The 12,758-nt window shown below is 40.1% G+C and overlaps 1 protein-coding gene across 1 annotated transcript in view; it reads right to left on the reverse strand.

The window, feature by feature from the left end:
• XRCC5 (X-ray repair cross complementing 5) overlaps positions 1-12,758 on the reverse strand; it is a 91,815-nt gene that overhangs the window by 28,279 nt on the left and 50,778 nt on the right. The window contains exons 15-16 of the mRNA XM_075933031.1: positions 10,598-10,691; positions 7,614-7,683 (exon numbers count right to left, since the gene is read on the reverse strand). Coding sequence (XP_075789146.1) covers positions 7,614-7,683; positions 10,598-10,691 — 164 coding nt within the window. The remainder of the gene's footprint in view (positions 1-7,613; positions 7,684-10,597; positions 10,692-12,758) is intronic.

A 12,758-nucleotide genomic window follows, 5' to 3' on the forward strand; every position in this document is an offset into this window, starting at 1 on the left:
CCTGGCAGCTATCTCTGATAGGTGAAGGATACCTGGGGGCACTAAACCAGCAGGTGAACTAAAATCAAACACGTACCAACAAGAAATACAAGTGTCTTATAATAGACATTAATAATCTTTACTGCACTTCTTTATACTGAAAAGCTTAACAAGACAGTACCACCTTTGGTGCGAACATTTGGTAAATTTCCAAACCAAATCTATCATCACACAATTCACTTACCCACATGAAACAATATGAGGTAAAACAACCTGGAAGTAATTTCTACTAAGGAGGAAATTTGCAAAGCTATGGAAACACTATGGCTCCCCTAGGACTGATAGAAGACTTGCTGAGATCTATATAGGTGGATGAGATGCACCGATTGACTCTCTAATGTCATTTCTTTGTAATGTCTGGGAGTAAAAAAAATTGACAAAATTGCAAGCACAAACACGAAAAGAATGATAGTGGTATTGCTAATTTTTCTAGGCATTTCTATAGTGCTCTTCATAAACTCCAAAGCTGTAACTGCAGCAATATCTCTTTATTAGGAGAATATTAAGAGTCCTTCTAAATTGATTGCTCGATATCAGACACTGCATCGTGTCAGTATGATTTTTGGCTTCAGTGCAGGCTGTCTGATATGATTTTTGCTGCTAAACAACTGTAAGGAAAATTCACAGAACAAAACAAAGACCTTTACATATTCTTTTATCAGTCTAACTTAATTCTGTCAGCAACCTGAATCTCTGGGGGCTCGTAAGAAAATATGGCTGCCAGGATAAGATGTCCGCTCTTAGCCAACAATTTGAGAGTAGACAGCATAATTGTAAAAGTCTATCTAGGCAAAATGACATTCAACTCTTTTGGCATTATGATGACGGCAAGCAAAGTGCATAAAATATAGGCGCACTGTGTTTTAGACTTTTCTTTGCAGCCACGGTAGATGAAGCAACTTGTGATCTCTCTCTGAAGTAAAGAGTAGGTTTCACTCAAACAAACTAATCTATTTTATTTGCATGCATTGACAGAGGTGTCAGCGGCTCTCATTAGAGCAACTGCTCTTCGTGGATGACTGAGCATGTGTAACCTCATCTGAGCAAGACCTGCATAAAATAATACCTTTGTGGCTAGGAACAGTAAACAACAGAGTGAAGCTATTTGAAAAAAGAAACACGGAGACTTTGAAAGTGCCAGCATCCTCGGCAATAATGATCACAGCAGTAGCCAGGCCTCCTCAAACACACACGAGTGGGACTCTAAAGTGACAAACTACACATGCTTCAGTTACAAAGTGAAGATGATTACGGTTTGACAACAAATTGGAGTGCTGGTCTCAGGAAGCACATCTGCCCCTGCCTATCTGAAATCAAGACAATCCTTCTGCTTGACTAAAAAAAGGGCAGTCTCTAATAAACCCAACAGATACATATACATTCAATGACCTGGCTTCCGCTAGCTAAGGGGTTACACATTGTGTATACATACTGTGAAACTCAGCACATGGCCCTGTGACACAGTTTACTTAGCACGCACACTGCTTTCTTCCATGAACGCCATAAAGCTGGAGCCCATTGCAAGCTGCAGAGCTTCAAAATGCTAGTAAAGTCAATGCACAAGACCTTTTTTGCCTCTTTAAAACAAAACAAAAAATAAACCTGTCAAGCCTTTCTTAAGGGTTTTTTTCAGTTGTGGAGTTTACGTTGTTGTTGTTGAACTTGGGAAATATCAAAAACACCAGGTCCAGATCTAATGGTTTTACTGGAGAACTCGTTGAGGATGGTATAAAATATGTAGCAGTAGCATCCTCATCATAATAATACAGAAAGGAGGTAGAAGTGTGGCTGATCTTTAAAACAATTTTTTCTCAACACCTACAGTAAAACTCCAATAGTCCAGCATCCCTGATAGTCCGGCATCAAAATGGCAAGAGCCTAGTGAGTGAGCCTCGGCAAAAAATGAGTCACAAGATAACAGCGGCAGCAGCTGAACTGAGCAAAAAGGGTAAAAAAGGCTTAAAAAACATAAAACATATACTGTATACTGTATGTACAATAAAAAGGATTAAGAACACTTTATATACAGTATATAATGTATATAGTGTATATACATAACCATCTTATAGTACCTCTTGATAGTCCAGCATATCTGATAATCCGGCACCACCTAGGTCCCATAGGTTCCGGATTATCGGAAGTCTACTGTATATAACTTCAATGTCTAAAAAACACTTCTCCAAAATATTAATTAGTCTGATGAAAAGTTCTTTCTACTCTTAGTAACTCAATTTTTACTCTCCTAGCTCTTGCAAAGTCATCATTTGACTAGGTCTTCAGACATCACAGCGTTTTTTTAGTCCTCTTTTTTTTTTTTAATTAGAAACTGAGATTCTCCCTAGCATGGAAGATTCTCCAGTATTCTTTCTACCTCATAAAGCAGCAAAATGAGGCACAAACTCTTTTTCTCTCACTTGTATGTCAACTTTTAAAATAACAGAATGCAGGTTGGTATCTGGTTGCCTTTTTTTCAATAAACTATTTGAATTCCAGATGATGTACCTTTTTCTACTTAGGGGCTTTACATTTCACATTTTCTGCCAGAAAAAAAAAATATTTCTCTCCTTAAGTATGACATAAAAAGCATAAAAATCCAAAATCATTCAGCAGTTTTAAGGCAAGGTTCACTATTATACACCACAAGAAAGCAATATGTCAAGCCATTAAAAAGTATGTCTATAATTTTTTTAGATATCAAGCTACTATTAAAGCTTTAAAGAAGAAAAATGAATATGCTGAAAATGTTTTTATGTATACAGTGTCTCCCATCTCTCCTCCTTAATGGGTATCTGGACTACATTCCGTATAACCATATCCTGTAATTATAGCCCATATCAAACACAGAATAAAGGCAGATTGCTGGAAGTGACAAAAGCCATCCAAACACAGATGGCAACCATTTCAGGGACAGATACTGAAGAACAGGCAACTTTAAATATACCTTAAATAGTTTCCAATATGTCCATTATGTAGATTTTAGTATTTGTGGGTTAAATAACATTCCTTCATGATTTAATTAATTGCTGCTAAAGAGTATTTTACGTATGACTTTTATTTGGGGCATCTGGATTCCACTTTAGCCTATCGTATACTCCACTGAATTTTGATGCAGCTGATATTTGGAAATACAATTTCAAATAGTTTCTGAATGAGGGGATTTCTGTTGTTTGCTTTAATTAACAACATTCTAAAAACAGGTCATTCATTTATAATTTAAGTGAATTTTGATTATCAAAATTCTGAGCAATCAACTGTGATTTACATAAGGTAATCAAAAGGTGATCCCTCTTCTGTCATCCATTTCCAGCCTCTGATGAACAGAGGCTAAGGACACCATTTCTACCCATTCTGGCTAATGGCCATTGATGGACCTATCCTCTATGAATTCATCTAGTTCTTTTTTGAACCTGTTAAAGCCCTGATGTTCACAAAATCCTCTGGCAAGGAGTTCCACAGGCTGACTGTGTGTTGTGTGAAGAAAAACATCCTTTTGTTTGTTTTAAACCTGCTACCTATTAATTTCATTTGGTGACCCTCACTACTTGTGTTATGGAAGCTAGTAAATAACTTTTCCATATATACTTTATCCATACTGGTCATGACTTTATAGAGACCTCTATCATATCCCCCTTTAGTCTCCTCTTTACTAAGCTGAAAAGTTCCAGTGTTATCAATCCCTCCTCATATGACAGCCATTCCAAACCCCTCATCATTTTTGTTGCCCTTTTCTGAACTTTTTCCAATGCCAAGATATCTTTTTTGAGATGAGGCGACCACATCTGCATGGATTTATATAGAGGCAATAAGATATTTTCTGTCTTATTCTCTATTCCTTTTTAAATTATTCCTGACATTGTTTTCTGCCTTTTTTTTTTTTTTAAACTGCTGCTGCACATTGAATGGATGTTTTCAGGGAACTATCCACAATGACGCCAAGATCTCTGTCTCTAGTGGTAACAGTTATGTTAGCTCCCATCATTTTACACATATAGTTGGGATTAGGGGTGAGAACGCATAACCAGTTATCCAGTAACCATCATCTTATAAATGATGATGCTTCCTGTGTACCAGTTAGGAGCCAGTAAGGGTCGGGAGCCAGCTGCCACACTCCTCCCCTTCCTCCCCGCGTGTGCAGTGGGCTGGGAGTAAAAGCTGGCTGCCCCACATCGGGGAAAGAAGGGCGGGAGTAGGAGCTGGCCACCCGTGCTCGGGTGGGGCGGGGAGAGAAGGAGGAAAGGAGCCAGAGCTGGCCACCCCCACACACTGGGCTGCGAATTCCTGCTGCCAGTCCCCTCATTGGGGAGCAAGCAATAACAATCTAAGGTTTACCCAGTTAACTGATTTAGCAGGATTTTACATCCCTAGTTGGGATTAAGTTTTCCAATAAGCATTACTTTGCATTTATCAACAATAAAATTCATCTGCCATTTTGTTGTCCAATCACTCAGTTTTGTGAGAAATCCTTCTGAAGCTCTTCAGTCTGCTTTAAACTTAACGATCTTGAAGAGTTACCTTTCTCCATTCTGAAAAAAATACCATTTATTCCTACCCTTTGTTTCATATCTTTTAACCAGGGGCGGCCCGTGACTATAGGCCGATTCGGCCGTCCCCTAGGGCGCCACCTTCAACGGGGCGCCCGATGATGATGTCACTCCATTGACGGCCGTGCAGGTGGGGGCGTAGTTCGCGTGTTCCGCCTGGGGAGCCAGCTGCCGTAGCCCGTCTCAGGCCGCTCCTGCTTTCAACCAGTTATCAATCCAAGAGAGAACCTTCCCTCTTACCCCATGACAGCTTAGACTGCTTAAGAGCCTTTGGTGAGCAACCTTGTCAAAGGCCTTCTGGAAATCTATGTACATTATAACCCTTATCCACATGCTTATTGACCCTCTCAAAGAATTCAAGTAGATTAGTGAGTCATGATTTCTCTTTACAGAAACCGTGTTGACTCTTCCCCCAACAAATTATGTTCATCGATGTGTCTGACAATTCTGTTCTTTACAATAGAGTCAACCAATTTGCCAAGTACTGAAATTAGACTTACTGGTCTGTAATTGCCAAGATCGCCTTTGGAGCCCTTTGTGAAAATTGGTGTCACGTTAGCTATCCTCTAAATCAGTTTCTGTACCAAATGACTAGAGGCTACATTTCAAACCACAATTAGTAGTTCTGCAATTTCACATCTCAGTTCTTCCAAAACTCTTAAGTGAATGTCATCTGGTCCTGGTGACTTGTCACTGTTTAGTTTATCAATTTGTTCTAAAACCTCCTCTAATCACACCTCACTCTGGGAAAATTCCTCAACCGTGTCACCTAAAAGGCTGGCTCAGGTTTGGGACTCTCCCTAACATCATCATCCATGAAGACCAATGCACAGAACTCATTTAGTTTCTCTGCAATGACATCATCTTTGAGCGCTCCTTTAGCATTTCGATCCTCCAGTAGTCCACTGGTTGTTTAGCAAGCTTTCTGCTTCTGATGTACTTAAAAAAACTTTGCTATTATTTTTTCAATTTTTGGTTAGCTGTTCTTCAAATTCCTTTTTTGCCTTTCCTTATTATATTTTTAAACATAATTTGACAGAGTTTATGCTCTTTTCTATCTTCCTCACTAGGCCTTAACTTCCACTTTTTAAACAATGCCTTTTTACCTTTCACTCCTTCCTTTACCTGGTGGTGAAACCAAAACCTTACAAGAAAACCGCAAAACCTTAAAAGAATGAAAATTATACATAGACAGACTGGTGCAAAACCTTTCCACTTTCATTTTGCCTGCAACACCATTGTTAATACCCTCTCCCAATAAGGCTTTCACTTCCATCTCCTTCTGTTAGCAATACATTGCCAACTTCATCCAACTTGCACTTTAATGCAAAATCTTAACAGCGACCTCATATGCTTTTATAGCAATTATATCAGCAGATCAGCTGTCACTTTCTATACATTTTGGTAGCTATTCTGCTTTTATACTGCTAATCTTGAGTGCTTCATTTATTTTGCAAAAAAGAGAGTAGCTTGAAATTGCGCTCCTTAATAGGGAGGAGTGGCTGTAAGAGAGTGCCCATTCAAAAAAGAAACCTGACTGCTTGGATCAAGATGGAACAACTAAAAATGTAGTTTCCAGCAGTCAAACATCCATACAAAAGGTGGCAACCATGAGCGACCTTGAAGAACTATATGGGCTGCACTTTGACCACGCCCAGTTCTAGAGGCCACTAGGGCAGCAACCAAGGCAGGAGCCTGTTTCCCAAGGCAGGAGAAAAACACATCTAGTTCCAACAAACAGGTAATGGGGGAAAGGGAAAGCAAGGTGTGACAGAAGAAATTCAGGATCCAAGGTATGTGAAACTCTTTCCCCAATCCCCTCCCTCTAAAATAATACATTTTCTCATTTACCAGCATTCAAATCAGTTTCTCTCTCACACTGTTCCTAGCATGCAGTCACTATCGGTCATGAGAAGGGAGGCTGGATGCAAACGAGTAGGTTCCCAAACACCAAAAAGAGAAAACTAATTCTGAACACATTCTGCCCACTCCTGAAAGCCAAGGTTTTCAGAGACACAGGGTTCCTTTAACACAGTGTTTATTTAACTTTTTAAGATTGAGGAAAACCAAACAATTTTCTTTTATGAGGAACACCAAGGATTTTTGGTTGAGAAAAAAAAAAAAGTCGGGGGGAAAACTATTGGGGGGAAAAAAAGTGGTGGAGGAAAGTTATTGAGCAAAAAAAAACCCACCAAAAAGGTCGCCTGCCCCTTTAAGGGTGGCCATTTGGCCATTTTAAATTCTGTGGTCTCCCCGGCACACCTCCGACTGCCTCGCGGCACACTGAACACGGTTTAAGAAACACTGCTTTAACATTTTCTGGGAGGCATCATCTGAAACCACTGCACCTGTCTATGGCTTGGTACAGGATCACTCTTCTCACCGTACACCAGAGTTTGCAGCTCTGAGTCTTTTACTCATTCCCCTGTAGCTGTGCTCCATGGGTATTTTCAGTATTCATAGGAATTATGCTAAAATGATGGCCAACCCCAGAGGGTGAGGGGAGGAAAATGGTATAAACACAGAAGTTTTACTTGGATTTTCAAGATTAGAACAAGCAAATATCACAGCCAATAGATTGGTCACTGATTCTACATCAATTTCTTTTCTGTGTGCTGAGTGACAGGCTGATTGGGTGCACATTTAATACATACAAGTGCTGCCTTTATTCAGACTCTCACCCCCACTTCTGCCTATATCCACATACCCTCATTCATTCACTCACTAGAGTAACAGAGGACACCTATTTATTTATGCAGATTATTAGAGATTACATTTGTATTTCTTCACGAACAGGACAAATCAGCAGTAGCAGGACATGCCAGCCTGCCAACATGCTTCAATCCTGATCCAGATAAAACACATCTCCATATATGAGCAGAATGTGCCATTTATAAAGTTCGCACAATCCCCGCCCTCAGCTGAAGCTGACAACAAGAGGACCAATTAGTGCCAACTGTTGGGATGAATTTTCTCTTATGGACATTTGAACACAGAAGATGTTAAGAGTTAAGGCAGATAAAAGCAATTTACCTTCCTTAAAGTTCGCATTCTTCTGCCTCACTAGAACACAGAAGTTTTCTGCTGGGTTAATACTTCCAACCTATAAAGACGGAGAGATGATTATAATACATGCCAACTCACAGATCCCCTTCCTGCCTATATATCAGCACAAAATTTACAATTCAGTTTTAACATGGAGGGTGAAGCTATGGTTGTTTTGTTTCTTTGTTTTTGTTGTTGTTTTTTGCTTTTCACTCGTACTATACTTCCTTCCAGTGAACTGATCACATTCTCTAGGCATTTGAGGTCCGAAATACAGTAATTCAGGCTACTGGCTAGTTCAACTTTCAGACTTTTGTAGCAAAGACTGCTTATTCCTCCTAATGTGCTTAATTCAAAGTGGGAATTCTTAGCCACATAGGTACATAGCAGTTTGTGTGGCCCTCCAATAAGATACTGGAACTGAAAAGCTAATACCCAATTCAGTTAGCTGCTGCCCTTTCTGGTCCAGTCTGACATTTCAGAACTGATGCTTTAAGAAAGCATGTAAGTGCAGAGACCTCACACAAACTAAGGGAACTAAAAGCAGGTCAGGCATAAAGAAATATTCACTGCACAAATGGGCAGAAGAGCTGCAGAAATACACTGCTTAGCATTGTTTTTCCAGTGTATCACATTAACTATGAGTCACAACAAAATATAAGATCACAATTCCTCTATTAGAAAGCCTCCACTGTTCTGAAGATACAGACATGCTCTTAGCTTTGGTCCCTACTTGATAAATCTAACCCACAACACTGAATCCTTCCTTAATGCCAAATTCTGCCTTCGGTTTACATATCGGCTAGTGGATTGGAGGGAAGTACTTGGCCCCTAGTATTCTAACATATATTCTAATAGCAAACTGAAAAGAAAGCAAGAAAAAGATGCAAAATGTTTTAGGTTGCAAGAAATTTTCACAGGAAATGATTAGGAACTAAAAGAGGCTATGTAGCCCATCCATTTGCTGTCTGCATCCTATAATACTTCGCTTCTGGGTGTTTTCTGACTACATTCTCTATGAACACTCCCCATGTACCACCAACCTCTACTGGCTTCAGGGAAAAGGTGTGTTTGAACTCTGTTCCCTAAACAGAGTCTCAAAATTCTTCTACATTTATTTTACATTTTAATGCTTTACAAGCAAACGTTTCTCATGCAGATCTTCTAATAAACTGTTTCTTTGAAAGCCCATCTGCTAGTGGGTTGGTGGTTTTTTTATTTTATTTTTCAAAACTATATTATGCGATTAAGAAAAATCAGATTTTTATGTTGGGTGTGAAATGAGCACAGCTTTTTTTCTTTTTTAATCACCTCATACATATCAAGTGTTGAAGAGACCTGAGATATTTTCATCTTAATGTATATGAAATAACTGTTTTTCTCTGACACCAAAATTAGGCACGCAAAGGAAGATGCATAGCTCCACCACATACTTGCATGCCAATGGTGTAGCCAAGTTAGTCTGTACAGAAAAAAACAACAAATGGTCTGGTATCACTGTATATACTAACAAAACATGAAGATGGTATTAGGAACTTTCGTGGGTACAGCCCACTTCTTCAAATGACCGGAGTTTTGAGTTTAGGGATGTGCAGACCCAAAATAAATAGGAGAGAAGGGGGGGAGGTGAAGGAAAAAAAAGAAGGGGGTGGGAGACAGAGAGCAGAGGGTACAGAAAATCAGAAAGGTGGAAGGAATCAGTAAGTATCTGAAGATTGGGTAGTAAAAATTGACTTTGATTCTTATTTGCTTCATTTTTACTACCCAATCTTCAGATATTTACTGATTCCCTCCACCTTCCTGATTTTCTATACCCTCTGCTCCCTCTCTCCACTCCTCCCCCCCAACTTCCTTCTCTCCTATTTATTTTGGGTCAGCACATCCTAAACTCAAAACTCTGGTCATCTGAAGAAGTGGGCTGTGCCCATGAAAGCTCAGGATTCCATCTACGTGTTTTGTTAGTCTATACAGTGCTACCAAACCATGTGTTGGTTTTTTCCATGCCAATGAAATCTAACAGATAGGAAGCTTATTTAACTGTTTATTCTGATGGAAAATTAAACCAATATTACGATTTGTATCCCCAAGCAATAGACAATAGAATCTGAAATCATAGCAACATTTGGAAAAAAATGGAATATGAAGGTCTTTATTTTGTTTTTAAAAGCAGCAGATACAAGAGAAAATTAAGAGCAAAAATTCTGCTCGTGGATCTAACAGTGAATCTTGATTCTGAAATTCTACTTACACCTATAGCAGTGTTTCTCAAAGTGGTCCGCAAAACCACTCTGAGAAACCTGCTAACAGGCCGCTCCGGTGTGTTTATTTACTGGCTCTGTGGCCATGAAACCTCGTGGCTCCCTAGCCCACACCGCTTTCCGTGGCTCCCCTGGGCTGCAAACAGCGAACCAGAGCCAATAGGAGCCATGAGGTTCCATGGCTGCGGAGCAGGTAAATAAACACACTGGAGCGGCCAGTTAGCAGGTTTCTCAGACTGGTTTTGTGGACCATTTTGAGAAACACTGACCTATAGAATTGCTCTTGGGCATTCTATGTGTAACCCAAACACCTACTGGGTACCGTTCACTGTCCCATGGAATGGCACTCAGAGCACTTAGAGAGAGAAAGAATGAGTGTGCTCTACAGCCTTTGCTAAGAGCCTGCTGGCTTTGAGCTTATGTGGTAGACACTCATGCACTAAGCTCCAGAGGTCCCAGGTTTGGTCCACCTCTCAGTATTATATATGCATGTTGAAAAGAAAGAATGTTGCCTCAGAGCTAGCTGGCTTCTCCATTCAGGCACACACAAGAACAGGGCTAGTCAGTTCATTTTACATTATCAATCAAATGTACTTCAAATTTGAGATGCCCCTCCGTTCATGTATTTCATGTAAGATATAGAAAAAGTCCCCCAAGGAAAGGTCTAGAACTACTTGTGCCCATGAAAGAGAGGCTCCGTAGAGATGTGCTTACACTGGTGACATTGCCTTCAGCAAGGTTTGTGATGCTAAAGCCACCTTCTTCATTTTCCTCTTTTGCTTTTTTAGCACTGGGTTCATCTTCGTTGCTGGAAGAGAAGATTACAATAAACTAAATAGAGCAAATCAAAACAAATCAACCTCCTGCCTCAGCAACAAATCAGTGTGTTTGTGCAATATATGACGAAAAAGGAAGACCAGGTTTGTGTGACTGTCTCCACATTATGGACAAATCACAAACGATAGAAATATAGTGCAGGAAAGCGTCTTGCGAGATGATCAAGTCCAGTCCCCTGCACTGAGACATGAACCTAGACCATCTCTGGCAAGTGTTTATCCAACCTGTTCTTAAAAACCTCCAGTGATGGGGATTGCACAACCTCCCTTAGAAGCTTATTCCAGAACTTAACTACCCTTACAGTTACACTGATTTTCCTGCTATCCAACCTCAATCTCCATACCACATTCCTCCTATAGCAGACAAAAGAAAGGGGCACCCCCCAGGTTAATCAAATTCAACATTTTTAAGCAAGAGCAGTCCTCACTGAAGTCAATGGATTAGGTGCCCATTTATCGTAGGGTAAAATGTAGACAAAAGGTTCTTTTTCTCATCACCCAGAATGTGGGACACTTCCAGACCCATTATGTGAAAGTCCACATGCTATGACAGCTCAGATTAGTTTTATAGCATATTCATGATCATTAGCATTCACATCATACTCCTTTTAAAGATGAAATTGCCAGAGCAGGTAATGGAAACTTAACATTTAAGTAAGAAATCCATTTACCCTTCAAATATTATTTGCTAGTTCCTGTCGTGGAATTGATAGCTATTAGAGATCTGTGTACACAGAGAGCTGAGAGTCTAATAACCCATCTTCTCCATCAGTGTACTCTAGAGCTTTATAAACTTCCACTTACAGCTGTCAAAACTTACTAGACAAACCCCAATTAGGTATGTGAGTGAGCTCTTTCAGAAAGACCTTAAACTATACCTGAAAATATTTTCGAAAGACAAGTTTTAATTTTTTAAAATTAAGGTTTTAGGCCATGTTCTAACTTTGTCCCCACAGATAACATGTTCCAAGGTGAAGACTCAAATAATAGAATGTATTTTGTCACCTAATATAATATGCCAAATTTTAACTGTACATCTTAGTGATGGGAAAAGAAAATCGAGTTAATAATAAAAGGAACAATCAAAGATGTCTATAATTCTTTGCTCTTAAGCATATATCATAGAATCATAGAATAATAGGACTGGAAGGGACCTCGAGAGGTCATCGAGTCCAGCCCCCCGCCCTCAAGGCAGGACCAAGCTCCGTCTACACCATCCCTGACAGATGTCTATCTAACCTGTTCTTAAATATCTCCAGAGAGGGAGATTCCACCACCTCCCTTGGGCCGTGTCCAGACTCTGATGTTTTTTTGGGAAAAGTAGCCTTTTCCCGAAAAAACTTCCCCTGCGTCCAGACTCAAGCCGCGTTCTTTCGAAATTATTTCGAAAGAACGCGGCTTTTCTTTCGATGGCGGTAAACCTCGTTTCACGAGGAAGAACGCCTTCTTTCGAAAGTTCCTCTTTCGAAAGAAGACGTTCTTCAATGTAAAGAGGCCGTCTTCGAAAGAGAGCATCCAGACTCGCTGGGTGCTCTCTTTCGAAAAAGCGGATTTCTCTTTCGAAAGATCCGCCTGCAATCTAGACGCGATCTTTCTAAAGAGGCTCTTTCGAAAGATGCTTTCGAAAGAGCCTCTTTCGAAAGAAGCCTGCAGTCTAGACATAGCCTTGGCAATTTATTCCAATATTTGGCCACCCTGACAGTTAGGAACTTTTTCCTAATGTCCAATCTAAACCTCCCCTGCTGCACTTTAAGCCCATTACTCCTTGTCCTGTCCTCAGTAACCAAGAGGAACAAATTTTCTCCTTCCTCCTTGTGACACCCTTTTAGATATTTGAAAACCGCTATCATGTCCCCCTTAATCTTCTTTTTCCAAACTAAACAAGCCCAGTTCATGAAGCCTGTCTTCATAGGTCATGTTCTCTAAACCTTTAATCATTCTTGTCGCTCTTCTCTGTACCCTTTCCAATTTCTCCACATCTTTCTTGAAATGTGGCGCCCAGAACTGGACACAGTACTCCAGCTGAGGCCTAACTAGTG

The sequence above is a fragment of the Pelodiscus sinensis genome, chromosome 7, assembly GCF_049634645.1.
Source record: "Pelodiscus sinensis isolate JC-2024 chromosome 7, ASM4963464v1, whole genome shotgun sequence".
Taxonomy (NCBI): domain Eukaryota; kingdom Metazoa; phylum Chordata; order Testudines; family Trionychidae; genus Pelodiscus; species Pelodiscus sinensis.